Raw genomic sequence first — 16,678 nt, 5'->3', positions numbered from 1 at the left:
GGTATGAAAACTGTACGAGTTAATTATTGCACTCTTTTCGTATTTGTTCGATGGTTAGCGTGCGCGCCTTCACCTGCTTGACGGCACGTTACTCTCTTAATTTTGGAGCTTTCGTGACTGCAGGAATTACTCTTTGGTTCTTTCGGTAAAGTCACGTATAAAGATAAAATAATAAATTTAATAATAGCATACGACGTTTCGATTGCAACACAAGCAATCATCATCAGGTATAAATGAAATAGCAACAAAAATCTAACCAGAAAACTATAGACAGACATATAAGCCGACAGATATCACCAAGATACATAGAGAGAGAGCAACACATAGGCACAAAGAGAGAGAAAGTCTTTGTGACGAGGCCTTAAATAGAGAGAGGGGGCGGGGGCGGAGAGAGGGAGGGGGTTAGAGAAAAAATTAGCATGTCAATGGGTAGGACGACGGGTGGTAAAGTAAGCAAGCTTGAAAATTAGGAGAACGGGAGAGCGACACATTAAATTAAAAAACCGAGCAAAATATCGAAATGTAATGTAATGCAAGGTTTTCTGTCTATAGTTTTCTGCTGAGATTTTTGTTGCTATTTCATTTATACCTGATGATGATTGCTTGTGTTGCAATCGAAACGTCGTGTGCTATTTTTTTATTTATTATCTTATCTTTATACGTGACTTTACCGAAAGAACCAAAGGGCACGTTACTCTCTGCCCGTGGGACGAGTGCGTGCGCTTAGCACGCGTTATGTGAGAGATGCCTGTGGGTGGCGCTGTTGCTCACAATCCATCATCATTGTCGAACTCTATCTGCACTGAGTGTTCCAACACAACCTTCATTTCCTGCTTTGCAACTTTCATCCGCACTGCCGCAAATGAATAAAGTATTAGCCCATGAGGTTTACTCACTGAAATTCTTACCATGTTTACAGCTAAACAATAAACGCCTTAAGTTTAAATATACACCAACTCGAATGTTACGACTGTACTTTAAACTCGTACACTATAAAACCATCTCTAAACTGTTAAAAAACGTAACCTCAATGAATTCAATATAACCCTAATCTGTAATGAATTTAAAACTGTCTAAACGCACCTAGAATCATTTCTATACCTTAACTTAAAATAGGTAATGCTAATTGCTAACCTGCGAACCCGACCCATAGCTTTAAAATGTTGGCCGAGTTTTTTAAAAGTCTTTGAAAGTTTGTGTTCAAGTCGAAAGGTGTAGTTCTGGCTGTGACCTGGCTTTCTGCTCATAATGTACATTACAGGCAGTGAGACATATTTGAAACTTTATTTATCTCGTGAAGGCAAGCTCAATATAGCAATCAAATCATCATCTCCCCCGCACCACGCTTCATCAGCTGAATTTATGTCACTATAACGATTACTCTTAAAAGTGACAACACATCATGCCTACTTCCAACATTTGACTCTACGCATTTGACTTTACACAAACCCCTCGGGCGTACAGCTTTCTGGGCGAGGGGGGGGTCCATCTTTGCAGTATTGGTTTAATGCAAGTATATTGGAGCAGTTTCAACATTCCTTGTTACATTAGCAGAGTTAGGCTTGCTTGAACCAGTCTCTTCAAAGTGTTGTTGTCACTGCCAGGCCAAACATGGTCTATGCATTGGTCACTGCTGATTAAAACACCAGAATCAGAATCTTTATTTATACTGGAGGAATACAATGAGCTATAAAGGTAATTTATTTTGCAGATGTCCAGTCGGAGCGGGTCGAAATGTTACATAGATCGGTCACTTCTCCAACTCTTCCGTCGATGTGTTTTGACTATCGGAAATCATCGGCTTTGGAAATTTAAAAAACACAAATCTTTGGCTCCATTGAAGTTGTACGTTGCTCGGACATGAATGGAATTTTTTTGTGAAGGAAGTAGATCGATGCAGCACTTTTGCTTTGCATATGACAAGTATGAGCCATGTGTTATCCTTACCACAGGCAATGTTTCGCAACCACGCCCTTATTGTTTTGAGGCTAACCACAAATCCACAAACCCACTTTGCTTGCTTTGTGTTGTATGAACCTCTGTGGTATCTACAGTGATAAGATTAGCAGTGCAATACTCTGGACTTGGTTTTAAAGAGGTGTGTTTTCTGATCGTATGAAGAAAGGTCTCCTATTCTGTGGTTATCATTCGTCTAAAATAAGGCTAAAATGTGATTAACTTTTTATTATGAGTATGAGCTAATTTTTTAATGCCTAACCTATATTTTAAATACATTTCCTTAGTGAGTAACTTAAAACAAAATTAAGTTTCATTAAAATGTTTTTACAGTTCGGTATACACACACATTAAAAGTTTCAAAATTGTAACTTGTAAGTTAAAAAAATGTAAGCTTGATTTAAAAGAAAGCATTTGCTCGATAAATTAAATGTTATTCTAGATAAGCCTCTCCCGTTAAATGCAACATTTGCGTGTTGTTGGTACCCTCGGCATAGATAAACACATTGTGGTTCACTCGTGTGGTCTGTGTCTCAGGACTCTTTGAAGCCAGGAGCAACAATAGCGGATTACGGCACCGGTGGGTTTTTGTTTATTTGTTTATCTTTACGATTTTACAAGCCCTAACTAATCAGAGCAGCACACATTGAGCTTACAAATAACAACTGCTTTTTTGTTTGATAGTGCAACCCTCGTGGACTTTTAGAATTTTTTTTCTCGTCTTGTATAGGAATTTAAATTTGTTAAAATACTTTTTTTTTTACCCAGACGAAGATGTGAATTAGGGGTGTATTGATGTACTGATGCATCGTATGATAATGCTTCTTTGTTTTCTTCCATTGTATATCAGCCGTGCTGTCCGTGTCTTTTCCTGAAACGAACAATCTCCCATTCGAAACTCTGCAATTAGCGGCGCATCGCTCTGTGTTCAGAGAATCACTGCAGAAGTTGATGTCAAAGAACTGCTTCTGAATTAAATATATCCACACGAGTTAAACACACTTTATTATTTCTAGATTTGAAGCTTTCGTGACTGCAAGGATTCATAATTTTAGGTTTTTTCGGTAAAGTCACGTAGGTAAAAAAAATGAAAATAACAAAATTAAATCACGATGTTTTGGAGGCAACACAAGTCTCCATCTTCAGGTAGGACCGTCACAGCCAAATATACTCTCACTTGATACAGTAAATTTGGCTGTAACGGTCCCACCTGAACACGGAGACTTGTGTTGCCTCCGAAACGTCGTGATTTAATTGAGTTATTAAAAAATTTTCTTTTATTTTATTATTATTTTTTTGACCTACGTGATTTTACCGAAAAAACCTAAGAGTATGAACACTTTATTATTCCCTGCAGCATATTGTTGTCACATCTCAGTCACGTCTCAAAGCTGAGATACGGCAAATTAAATGAGAAACTAAAACGTACGTAATTCGGTTCTTGTGCACTCATTGGACACGAGGCTGAGAGCATCTACTCCCTCCTACACTTGAGTACTTAGTTTCACCACGGCTGACTAAAGTCCAGATATCAACCCATTATCTCAGCCATTCTCGCTCAGTGTTTTGGCCCCTTAGCCACGCGGCTACTTCCGTTTAATGTCGATTCCTCAGTTCGTAATGCACGCAATGACACGTGTAGAAACTTGTTGATTTCATTTTGAATTTGGTGCACCAAATGGGTTCGTGCGACTTCTACAGCCACTCGAGGCGGCTATGTTCACCACATCGTGTGAAAACATCGAATCGCATCCCTCTATTGTGGCAAATTGTTTAAAACGCGAAGGTCAGTAATGTTTACACCATGATTTGCAAAGTTCACTTGCATAAAAAAAATAATGCAGTACAGCTATTCAAATGGTTAAGTGTACACGACAAGCGTCAGCAGGTAACAAACCAGTTAACTCGTTACAGGATGGAGCAGTGGTCATATCTTGTTTTTGTTTTTCAAGTGGTAGATATTTTGTGTTTTTATGTCGGAGATGAGTCTATCCTAAGGATAACCACTGTTAACTGAGTGAACTCTCTACCACGGATTTTAGCTAAGAGCCGCTGTTGTCACCCAGCCAGTTGTCAACACAATCAGGTGCATTTTAAGCTGGATCATACCTTTTAATGGAATTACTGCTCATCAAAATAAATCCATTGGTACAATGTGGAGATCCGCTGTCACCAAGGATATTCACAGCCAACACTGGAGAATATACTCTTTGGTTTTTTTGGTAAAGTCACGTCGGTAAAAAATTAAAATAAATTAAATCACGACGTTTCGGGCGCAACACAAGCGTCCTTCTTCAGGTGGGGACAACTTGATGCTTGTGTTGTGCCCGAAACGTCGTGATTTATTTTATTTAAATTTTTTACCTACGTGACTTTACCGAAAACAAAACAAAGAGTATGAATCCTTGCAGTCACGAAAACTTCAAATCTAGAATTAACACTGGAGAATTCAAAATAAATGAGGAAAACATGCTGACAATATTATAGCGGCCCCCATGAAAATGCACTCCAGGGATCAGTGGAAGAAATGGTGGTTGCATAGTTGGGCTAAAGGTTAATATGAGAAAAATTTAAATCATATGCAGCAAGTTTGCAAAACTAAATAAAGTAATTGTTGGATGAACACAAGTGGAACAAATCGCAGAATATGTGTACCAAGAACAATTATTTAATGTGGCTCGGGATGAAAGTTATTAAATAAAGTAATGAATGAGTGGAAGTTCTGAACTCGATAATGATGAGCAACATAACACTGTAGCGGTACCTACAGAAGAAGTGATTCAATTTGTGCATAGAACCTGCCTCGACACAAACATGGAAAATGGGTAAAAAGCTGAAAAATTGCACAAAGCATTGAGAGATGCATGCTACCAAGGACTAACACCAATGGGAGACATCCTATTGACTGATCAATAAAGTAAATGGCTTGGGCAGGTTACATCGCTCTAAGGGATGATGACTGATGGATGATGAGACTGGTCGCTGAATGGCAGCTAAAGGAGAGAACATACTAAGGAGCATGACCATCTTGGAGATGAAGAAATGAGGTCTGCAAGTCCGTAAAGGATCATTTGCCAGTAGAAAAATATGATAATTGGTTTTTTACCCTTTTATCTGGCAACAAAACTGACACCTTTTTTATAAGGAGTCATGTTTGCATAGACCACAATACCTGCAGTCGTAATGCAAAAAAAAACATAACTCTGATAATGTATGCACTGTCCAAATCAACATCAAGAACAGTGCATACATTATCAGAGTTATGTTTTTTGTTTGCATTACGACTGCAGGTATTGTGGTCTTTGCAAACATGACTCCTTGTAAAAAAAGGTGTCAGTTTTGTTGCCAGATAAAAGGGTAAAAAACCAATTATCACCGTAAAGGATGTCGATGGCAATTGGGGGGGGGGGGTTTCATCCAGCAGTGGCTAGATTATGGCTGATGATGTATGTTCGTTGAACTTCTTTCGCACCGTACGTAGCCAACCGTGCTAATCTGAGGTGCTGGGGAAGAACAACACAAAAATCAGTTCTAAAGAAACTAGTTTTTAATTTACATTTAAAGTGCATAACTCCAGTGGCTTCCGAATATCGGAAGGAAGAGCGTTCCAGACGGCCGCAGAAGCAGCATCTGAAAGCGTTGCGATGCGGTGAGCGTCGTCTTTGTTCGATGGCCCAACCAGAAGCTGCTGCTGCGAAGATGACTGGAGTTGACGTGGCGGTTTATGCTCCGTGACGATGACAAGAGCCCGATTCGTGCAGCTTATACCTGGCCTCATGTGTTGTACGATGCATCGTTGCATTGCGGTAATGAGATTCCGTGGTGTGTGCTGCCTACAGAACGAACAGTTGGCTCGTCATTGGCGTGGAACAGCCCAGTCCCTTTCTCCGGTGGGGGTCACATTGCCCAGGTGAGCAGCACCATACCACGCAGCCCCGTCTTCGTGCTTGACACCAACACTTTTGCCATCGTAGTAGTAGGTTTTTACCCTTTAAACTGGTACAAAACTAACACCTTTATACAAGGCATCATTATCAGAGTTGTTTCTTTTTGTTTGCATTTTGACTGCTTGTGTTGCGGTTATTGCAAACATGATGCCTTGTATAAAGGTGTCAGTTTTTTACCAGTTTAAAGGGTAAAAACCTACTATTATATTTTGCCACTGGTATTGGAGGTCTCATAGTGTAAACTTTTACCATCGTTTACACGTCTAGAGCACGGCGGAGGGAGGTGTCTTGAGAGTTGCATTGCTAATTGACAATGCATTGAACGAACATCAGCAGAGGTGGGTGTTTAAAATGAGCATTATTTATAATCGGGGAAAAGTCCATTGAGCGCAGAAGTATCCATACTCTTTGGTTCTTTCGGTAAAGTCACGTAGGTATACAACTTTACCGAAAGAACCAAAGAGTGTGGATCCCTGCAGTCACGAAAACTTCAAACACATAAGTATCTTCAAGGGAGACCTGGAGACAGCACAATATAGTGATGCCAGTAATTGTAATTCCAGAGCAGTGAAACGTATACATGGACACATTTTTAAACATGAGCTGTAGTAGACGTAGCCACACTGTAATTATCCACGATATTTACTTGAAATAGGATGAAGGCTTTTTTCAGGTTCAGATTGGTTTGTGTATGTGCGAGTCAGTCGTTGGGTGTATGCGTGTGTGTGTCTAGGTGGGTGGGTAGGTGCACGGATGGGTAGGTGTGTGGGGGGTGTGTGTATACAGGTGGTTGGGGACTGTGTAGATATTTGTGATTGTGTGTATAGGTGGGTGAATGTGTGCAGGTGGGTTGGTGTGTATAGGTGTGTGAGTTGTATAAGGGTGTGTGGTTGTATGTAAGCAGGTGGGTTGGTAAGTCAATGTTTTTGTGTGTATAGGTCATGGCTAACAGTGATATTTGAACCCATGTCTGGGCCTTCTCTAAGTTGACTCGGCCTTCAACAAGTACCTGATGCAGTGTGTAAACATCATCACGGGGAAGACAAAGGTAGTCGGGCATGATGCTGGTCACGTACCCCCCCCCACCACCCATGCACCGTTCTGGTCTCGGTGTTCACCCACAACACTTGCCCCAAGTCGTCTATAACCCTAAGCCTATATAAATCTGTGGGTGTGAGACTGTTTGTATAAATAGGAGGGTGGGTTAATTTAGTTGCGTGTGTGTAGATCGGTGTCTGTGTGTGTCGGTGGATGTGGCGCTGGCCACCCACCCCTTTGTGTGCCGTGCTGGCCTTCATAGGTGCCTCTCTCTAACAGCACTTGTCCCAACGTTCTGTTAAGGCTATGGGGGGGGGGGGGGGGGGTCTTTGTTTTGAGTGTATATGGATGCCTGTATGTGAATGTGTCTGTATGTATCGGTGGGTAAATGTAGTCGGGTGCATGTTGGTGCATGTGTGTGTATGTATGGGTGGGTGAGTGTAGTTGCGTGTGCATAAGTGGATGCGTGTATAGGTGGTTGACTGTCACCAAACACTCCATCCCTTAGCTCCCCATAGGTGATGGGGCAGTTGTTGAGACAGTGGAGAAGTTTCCATACCTGGATAGTGTGCTTATAACCAGCTTTGGTTTGGCAGTGGAGTATTCACTGAATCAGTCGAGTGACATTTTTTCATCAGCTGTGTAACACTGTGTGGAAGCTACCTGATCTGTCATGCCATATGAAGCTCCAGGTCTTCTCAGCCACAGTTATGCCCTCCCTTTTATATAGTTGTACAACGTGGACCGCTCTGAAGGAACATCTGTGCTGGTTTGAAACATTCAGGCTGGCCTGCCTATGATCCATGCTGAGTTTAACCAGGCTGGATTATGTGAGGAGCTCACAAATCCTGGAACGATCTGGACACATTCTCATTGGTGAGCTCCTCTGGCAGGCGAGGCTGCGTTGGCTGGCTTATGTAGTCCACATGCCTAGCCACCGCATGCCCAAACAGCTTGGCCAGATAGAGGGGGCTAAACGGGTGTGGCACAGCAAGAGATGGACTGATGCTGTACCAGCGGTGTCAAGATCAGCCTCTATGGAGGAGGCTCTTGCAGGACGCTACTAGGCAGTTGGATGCAGTCGCCCTCCAACAACAGCGAAGGGCAGAGGAGTGAAGCTCACAACAAAGTGGAGCGCTGGGCGGCTAAACACAACAATTTGGCACAGTGTGGAGCACAGGTGGGGCATCTGCCAGTCATCTCAGTTAACCCATGGCACCTGCTGGGTCTGTCTCGTGCCCTCCTGTCAGCGAGCCATTGACACTTTACGTGGCCTCAAAATGCACCTAGCCTGGCACAAGCGCCACGGTGATGTCACGGCCACTTAGCCACTTAGTGGCGAATGTCAGTTGTTTTTGTTGTGTGTAGGTGGATGTGTGTGTCTTTTGTCTTTGTATAGGCTTGTGGGTGATTGTAGGTGTGTGTGTGTGTGCATGTATAGGCATGTGGGTGAGCGTGGGTGCGTGAATGTGGATGTGTGTGTGTGTAGATTGGTGTGTGTCTGTATAGGCTGGTGGGTGAGTGTCGTGGGTGTGGGTATATGTATAGGCTGGTGGGTGAGTGTAGGTGGGTGTGTGTAGGTTTGTCTTTGTGTATATGTGGGTGGGTGCACGTACGTGGGTGGGTGCCCTGGGCTTGGGAGTGCTGATCGTCGTGTCCCCACGTTTGTTCTGACACCACCTTTGGCATATCGCCTGACCAAGCCAATATTGTGCTCCAAAGAAGAGAGCCATGCGATCTCTTTGAACTTAAAGTTAATTAAAAGATTAAACGTATTAACTTAGCCAGAGGACAGTTTAATCCTTGCACATATACTATATATACACACACATGCACATTCTTGAATGGGACATTTCTCATTCCATAAGGAAGACCAAATACACTACCCCCGTGGGCAGACTAAAGTCATAATAACCATGCAAATCGCAATCGATCCCAGTCATATTTGATGACAGACGCCCGCCTACACCAATCATTGTCGTTCAATCACTCATCATGAACGTCAAAGCAATCATGTTGTAGATACTGCGAAAGTGATTTGTCATAATCTTGATTTGAAGCTTTCGTGACTGTAGGAATCCATCCTCTTTGGTTCTTTCGGTCAAGTCACGAAGGTAGAAAAATTTAATGAAATAAAAAATGAAATATCACGACGTTTCGATCGCAACACAAGCGGTCATCCTCAGGCGGAAAAAAATGTGTGGGTCAAGTATTTACATGCAGCAATACTCGACATAGTCTCCTAATGATACCTGCAGCTTAACACAGGCGGTAAGAACATTGCTTGGCACTTCACTTCATTAGTGTTATCCCCTTGCCCATGATAAAAAAAATATTCTCACGCACCATTCTGAAGACTGCGATAAGGCACCGTAATGGTTTTTTTGTGCTGATTGTACAGCGCTGCGGCAATGATTCATTTTTACAAGGTATCCGTCTTTCGGGAAAGCATTTGAACACTTAGTCAGGCAGGTGTCGCGTAACTGTAATTACTTGCAAAAAAGCGTTCTTGCCCTGCTCAAAATTCAAAAACTCCAAAGTGTTCGTATCGATACCCAGTGTTTAAGCCATGACTTGGCTGCCCAGCAGCGGTGTGGACTATATTATTCCCCACGGTGAGTCACGATTGTGGTGAGAACGTGCAAGAAATGCAGCAGTGCAGATGTTGCTTCGAGGCACCGAATATTTTCACTTAAGACTTTGCTGGTACACCATTTAGTAACGTGGATGATAAATGTTTGCGGTTAACCTCTGACTGTTCTGAAACACTGTTTCAGGCACATTGCGTGTGTAAATAGTCTACATGAGGGATGGCCAAAATCAAAGACTGAGTTCCAATTAATACAACATTTCTTTTCCATCGCTCTAACCAAGCAATAGAACATAAGGGATGTTGAGATAGACTTGATGAAGTACTATAAAGTAAATTTCGATTTTAAAGCTTTCGTGACTGCAGGGATTCATCTTCTTGGTTCTTTCGGTAAAGTCACGTAGAATGGAAATAATAAAATAATACAAATATAAAACATAATAAAATAAAGTACTATTCTTTACCACTGTGCACTTTAAATTTCTCATTCTCTAAGCCTTTTGACCACCCTCATATATATTTGCCCTCTATTAACTGAGGAAAGTCTTTCTGAGTCTAAAATCTCAAAGTTGGAGTTGTTGGCAATTTCCTGTAAAATACATATTTGGTGTGTGTGTGAAGAAACCAGCATACCTGGAGAAAACCCCCACGGCATAATGGACATCTGTGAAAAAGAGCTTTACAGCTCATCGGATTCCTCCAGTATAAATAAATATTCTCATGATTCTGATGTTGAACTTCTTTCGCACCGTACGTAGCCAACCATGAGGATATGGAATTCGGTGCCCCAATCCGGAGAGAAATCAATCCATAGATAGACCACCCAATCTATTGAAGCCATCCAGGGAATGCCAACAGCCCCAATGCCTACAGCACTTGGTAAACTTCTTAGTCTCTCTTCACCAAGTTCAACTCTGATGAGCTACCGAGATCCAACGAGGTTGGGCATATTCGGGGCGATTCGGTCGGAGGAACATTTGCACTGCGTCGTACGATCATAATTCATATTTAAGCTCGTACAAATTAAACTCTCCACGTTAAAAAGCCGTGGGCTGCTGGTTACGATTTGTACGCGGAGTGACATTGCAGCAATACCACACCTCATTTGTGGCCAGAGCTCCACCACTCATTACTAAAGAGCACATACCCTACCATGCGCTGTGCCAGTCTGCACCTGCCTGTGTGCGGTGATACAATTTTGCGAGTGCACGTGTGGGATGTTTGCGATAAGGATCTATATCACGACGAGGTTTCTCTGAAAAAGAAGTGGAATTTTTGCTGAATGTGCAAAGGGGCTGTTGGTGACTTGGCAAACATGAATGCAGCAACGCGAGTCAGTGGGCTTATAATTTTCGCTGCTCTCTAGCATTATGGTCGTATTTATGTCTTGGCTGCCCAGCACGATTGGCTACGTACGGTGAGAATCAAGTTCAACATGCATACATATGATTACATTTAATTTATCCATTATATTTATTTAAAAAGGAAGCAACGTTACATTGACACCATTGGTACCTCATTTGCCAGTAAAAAATATGATAATGCAATTATGACTGCAGGTATTGTGGTCTATGCAAACATGACTCCTTGTAAAAAAAGGTGTCAGTTTTGTTGCCAGATAGAAGGGTAAAAAAACAATTATCAACGTTACATTGATTTTAAGTGTATGGAATGTTGTGGGAATTGCCTGTAATGCAAAGTTCTTCATAGGTTTTCTGCCCAAGAGCAGGTCCACGGCTCAAGGTCCCTCCATCCCATTCTGCTTCCCTCTCTTTACACCGCAGACGCTGACTCCACACTTGGGTTCTGAAGGCAGCGGTGGTTTGCCATTGCCTTCCTCTAGTGTTACTAACGTGACACCTTTGCCGGATACAGTTTAGTGTCATGCCCAGGAAGGGCTGACACTGACGTTATGAAAATGTTGTAAAATGGTTGCGAGTTAATTGGCACCGTTTTCATTTAGCACATTTATTTCATCACAAATCTCTCCCCGTTGTCACATGCCTACACAAGCCCAAACACAATTACAAGCTGCATTAAGACAAATACAAAACCCCCCGTATAGCCTTAACAGACTCATGGGGCAAGTGCTGTTAGTGAACACCTATGAAGGCCGGCACGGCACACGAGGGGGTAGGTGGCCAACACCACGCCCAGCCGCCTTTGTCTCCCTATTGGCAATGTTTTACACGCCGCACTAGTTACTAATTTGAGGCTGAGTCGAGCTGGGGGTAGGCCCAGGACCGGTTCAGATAATCGTCACTGGTATTGGCCGTGAGCGGGAATCGCTAACTCAGGTTGCCGGGTTCGTAGCAGCGCAGCGCGCTAACCGCTTCACTACCGCTCCCCACATACACACGTACACGCAAAAACGCTCACGCACATACACCTCCCAACACAATCTGGGCCACCGCTAACACAGCGCATACAAACACGAATACCACTTGCAGCCAAACGCGTACGCGGGGAGCGGCCCGAGCGATAGCTGACCACGCGCGCGCCACGAGCCTTGCCCGGCACCTTCTGAAGCAGGCACCGCCGCGTGTTTGTGACCGCACGCAGGGCGGTGGCCAGGGACAGCGGGGCCACGCGGCGTCGCTCGCGCCATCGCTGCTGTCCCCACACTCGTGGACGCCGGCATCTGCGTCGCTCGCCTCCCGCATGATGCCCAACCCCGCGCACCAGCCAGGTTCGGTGGCAGTGGGGGGGAGGGGGGAATAAAAAATTAACCCGTAAAAACAAAGTTTTTCACTATAAATCCTTTATATGCGTGGCGGCTAGTGTCCTCTCGTCCTCTGGCTTGAGATGGCTGCCACCTATGGGTCAGATGATTGCCTGGCAGCATTAAGCAATTGGTAATTAAATATAAAACAAAATTTCCTAAAAAGTGTAAAATTTAGCATATTTTTGTTCACGAAAATTAATTGTCACGCACAACGAGTCTGTGGAAAATGTCAGCTCGATTGGATCACGGGAAGTGGGTTAAAAAACGACCGAAAGATTTGCACGGTCGTAAGCACGCAAGCAAGCAAGCAAGTGAACTTAATATAAAGGATTTAAAAAAGCGGAACGTGGCACCGGCTTTGGATGTGTCACCTGATGCTCAGATTCTAAGGTGAAAGGTCAAACTTGTCTTTGTGCTCATCTCCATCGTCTGGAAATTCCACGTTTCCTCATTCTCATGGTGTAGGGTAGTACCCCCCCCCCCCCCTCCATAACATGATCACTCTCGTTTTTGGCACAGTCGTACTTATTTGATTGACCACAGAGAGATGATTATAGGCTGTGATTGAAATGTGTTATTTGTTGCCTTCCAATTAGTTCAAATTATGTTTGGTCAATTTTTTTTAGGGAGTATTTTGCACGTGCGAAGAAACAGGAGGACCCAGAGAAACCCGTACATGTAAATCACATTGTGAGAGGCTAATTCTCAAAGGTTCGTCCAGATTGGTTCACGTTTGAACCACCCTGCAGCCTTGCAAGTTTAGGATGCATATTCTTAGGTTTTTTCGGTAAAGTCACGTAGGTAAAACATTAAAATTAATAAAAGTAAAATAAAATAAAAATCACGACGTTTCGGAGGCAACACAAGCTTCCGTCTTCAGGTGGAACCGTCACAGCCACGACAGCTGTATCAAGTAAATGAGCGATTGCAGGAGCTACCACTCCGTTTATATAATGGGTTGCCCTTCCCCCCCCCCCTCTCCAACCATTATATAAACGGAGTGGTAGCTCCTGCAATCTCTCATTTACTTGATACAGCTGTCGTGGCTGTGACGGTTCCACCTGAAGACGGAAGCTTGTGTTGCCTCCGAAACGTCGTGGTTTTTTATTTTATTTTACTTTTATTAATTTTAATGTTTTACTTACGTGACTTTACCGAAAAAACCTAAGAATATGAATCCTTGCAGTCACGAAAGCTTCAAATCTAGAAACATTTTTGGATGATTTACGTGATCCATGAACTCTTGCCACTAAAGCATCGGCTTACAGGCAAGCGCTGGCTATTATTAAACTACTATTTTTAGTTTACCAGGAATACCGCGAAGTGGAAACTCTTCTATTATATGTCTCAATTATTATTATTATTATAATATGCCGGTATAATTGGCAGTTGTCTCTGCGTCACATCCTACTGATAACATTGGCTTATTCAACACCAAATATATGTTTTATATCCCAAGGCACTTGAAAAAGACACTTTCTTACCAGGTAAGGCCCACTAAGCTATGAAGCTATTTTTCAGAAGAAGTGACCTGGCCACAATTGATAGCTCAACAAAGTGGCTTATCGTGTTCAAATTTATAGCAGCCAAATACTCTAAACGCTTGTTTCTAAATGTGGAGGGAAAAACCGGAGGACCCGGAGAAAAATTCACAACTACAGGGAAAACGTGAAAACTCCAGATATACAGCAGGTGTCAGGGTCGGTATTGAACACACGAGCTCCTGAATTCCAGACGAGGGAGTTAACATCTCGCCACCGCGGCGCTACTACTTGTGGATAATTGAGTATTGAAACAATTCCTTGTTTTTAATCTGCGAGTTCATGCATATTTCTTGACGTCGCAAGCCGCAATCCTTCCTACGTACCATTTTGGGCAGCTTGTGGTGACGACGAGTGGTGGTTCAGTGGTTAGCAAACCGCACGGTAAATCTGGTGACCGGAATTTGATTGCCGGCCATGGCTAACATTGGTAGCCAGCAATATCCGAACTGGTACCCGCACTGATCAGTGTGGGGTAAAGTATGGTCAAAGAACCCACGTGACTGCCACATCATGGGGAGACATTCACCAAAAGAGTTGTAAATGTTTTTTTTTTAAAGAGTCATGCATGAGTCACACCTCCTTGCCAGTAGCAGTTTGTGTGTGTGTGTGCTGTAACTGTGTATATACACAAAAAGTTAATACATATGCTCGCACAATCCTTTTCAACTTGGCCACTGTTCCCACTGAATAGCCAGTCCCCCTTTAAAGAGCTTCCAGAACAAAGCATTGTCTAGTTTACTCATTAAAAAAAATCCCGCTGCCAAGTAAGTGCCTAATGTGCATTCATCCCTTTATACGGAACAGTCTGTTATGGTGATGGCATCACCTAAAAAACAGTGCTGAGGTATCTTCTTGGTTCTTTCGGTAAAGTCACGTAGAATGGAAATAATAAAATAATAAAAATAAAACATAAAGTAATTCCCACGACGTTTCGGGAAGACAGACCTGTTCTTCACCTGAGGAGGGCTGCTTGCGTTGTGGCCGAAACGTCGTGAGAATTGTATTTTATTATGTTTTATTTTTATTATTTTATTATTTCCATTCTACGTGACTTTACCGAAAGAACCAAGAAGATGAATCCCTGCAGTCACGAAAGCTTTAAATCGAAAAGTGCTGAGGTAGACAACTTGAACCCACCTCCACTCTCCTTCCTCAGCTGTGGCTCCCAAGAACCCTCGTATGCAGTGTGGTGTTACGAGCTTGGCACGGGGGGATAAGGGGCATGGTAGTAGATGGGATGGAGAGGGTGCTTGAGCCAGGAACGACAGCCGAGAGGGACGACAGCGACGACAGCGACATGCAGCGTCACTCTCGGCCCTCTTCCCGTACCACTTATGTGGTCGGCGGTAACGGTCGGTTTTCACTATTTAAGCACTGGTTAAATGTGCAACACCTGTTCGCACCCATCCCTCAAAATATATCCTTAAAACACCTTTGCCTACACCTGGGCATATCCTGCTGTGACCGTCAGTTAGCACTGGGAGAGTGAACTCGACTGTGATCAGGAACCCAATTGTGACAAGCAGGCCCATGTTCTGAGGGTACACGATGTTGGTGCTGTGTCTGCCAGGTGGCCTCTTCAGCCCAGTGGGGCGCGTGGGGCGGCCCCCGTCCCTGCGGCTGCACCTGGTACGTTCCGTCGGTCATTTAAGAATTAAAAAAAATTGCCATCGGACATTTTAAGACGAGTGGAAGGGGTCACTTTTTTAGATATGGCGGTGAACTTTTGGAATTTTGTGAGTTCAAACAAACTGTTCCTGGTATCAGTTGACAGATAAAACATTTAGTATCTCTTCATTGTAGTTTTGTCACTGCAGTACAGGTAAGAGGTTTAGTACAGCATCCAATAATTACAGTAAAACCTACAAAAAATTACAATGATTTGTTTTTGATAATGCGCCCTACATGCCAGGGTGTCCTAGAGCATTTTAAATCGCATCTCACCTCGAACATTTGAAGGGGCACTCCCAGTGGCAGCTGTCCCTGTAAAAGCACACGGTGACTCAGCACCTGGCCTGCCGACGGGCGGTGATGTATAATTCCCATTGAGTAATTTGCGGGTAATTTTAAAATTTGTGGAAAATTTGTCAGCCCGATGATGGGCACAGGATGGCCTGTTCTTACCAATGACATCACACACTCGTTAGCATCCACTGTGAGTGAAGCAGATGGCGCAAAGTATTAATACGGTTATTACCCCCGCAGGATTAAACAGGGCAGCCGCTGGATTCGAACCGTGAACCTCTGCAAACAAGCGACGAACTTGCTACCGCTAGGCCGTGTTGCCTGACAGAAAGCTGACGTTGTTAGGCGGAGTCCCTATTTGCTCGAGACGACCAGGTGACTCGTGGGTGCTAATGCTGACCTGCCAATACTGTGAAAAAGAGCTTCATAGCTCATCGGATTCCTCGAGTCTCTAAATAAAGATTATAATTCTGACAATGCCATGTCAGAGCACAGAGCCGCTACCGCTGAGAACTTGAGTTTCAATCTGTCTGTCAGCCACCCGCGTTTAACCTGGATTCTGATGTTTAAATCTTAGTTACCGATGGCTGTACAAACAACACATTAAATAAAGCGTTTTCATATCATTTTGGTTATTCTTGGTGTGAGAATTTGTTTTTAAATCAAAATGTGATTTGCATGTGACAAACAGGTTGTGTTCCCTGGTGTGCACAGAGAGGCTTATTGAAGGGACTCAGAAGTGGTGTTGTGATGTCTTCTTGTGTAATGCGGCTGAAACTGCATTGAATTCATAATATTACACCGATAGCCACATTTTGTATATCAGGGAGAGAAAAAAAGGCAATAATATGAAGGCTAAAAAAATTATTTTCTCAGAAAGCCAGCTAGAAAGCCATATGTTTACCTGTGTTAA

General features: G+C 43.3%; 1 protein-coding gene across 9 annotated transcripts in view; it reads left to right on the top strand.

The window, feature by feature from the left end:
• Positions 1-16,678, top strand: part of AHI1 (Abelson helper integration site 1) — a 73,285-nt gene that overhangs the window by 41,749 nt on the left and 14,858 nt on the right. For 8 of the 9 annotated variants that reach the window (XR_013586601.1, XR_013586600.1, XM_078604311.1 and 5 more), the window contains exons 21-24: positions 2,494-2,536; positions 5,796-5,866; positions 12,094-12,220; positions 15,371-15,429. Coding sequence is in view for 7 of the 9 variants with exons in the window: in XM_078604311.1 (XP_078460437.1) it covers positions 2,494-2,536; positions 5,796-5,866; positions 12,094-12,220; positions 15,371-15,429 (300 nt within the window). In the remaining 2 variants the exon portion in view is untranslated. Of the gene's footprint in view, positions 1-2,493; positions 2,537-5,795; positions 5,867-12,093; positions 12,221-15,370; positions 15,430-16,005; positions 16,392-16,678 lie in introns of those variants that run through there. The other variant, XM_078604315.1, reaches the window with a different exon arrangement.

The sequence above is a fragment of the Lampetra planeri genome, chromosome 22 (assembly GCF_965212315.1).
Source record: "Lampetra planeri chromosome 22, kcLamPlan1.2.h2, whole genome shotgun sequence".
NCBI classification, from domain to species: Eukaryota; Metazoa; Chordata; class Hyperoartia; order Petromyzontiformes; family Petromyzontidae; genus Lampetra; species Lampetra planeri.
This window is presented reverse-complemented; position numbering and strand designations above follow the sequence as displayed.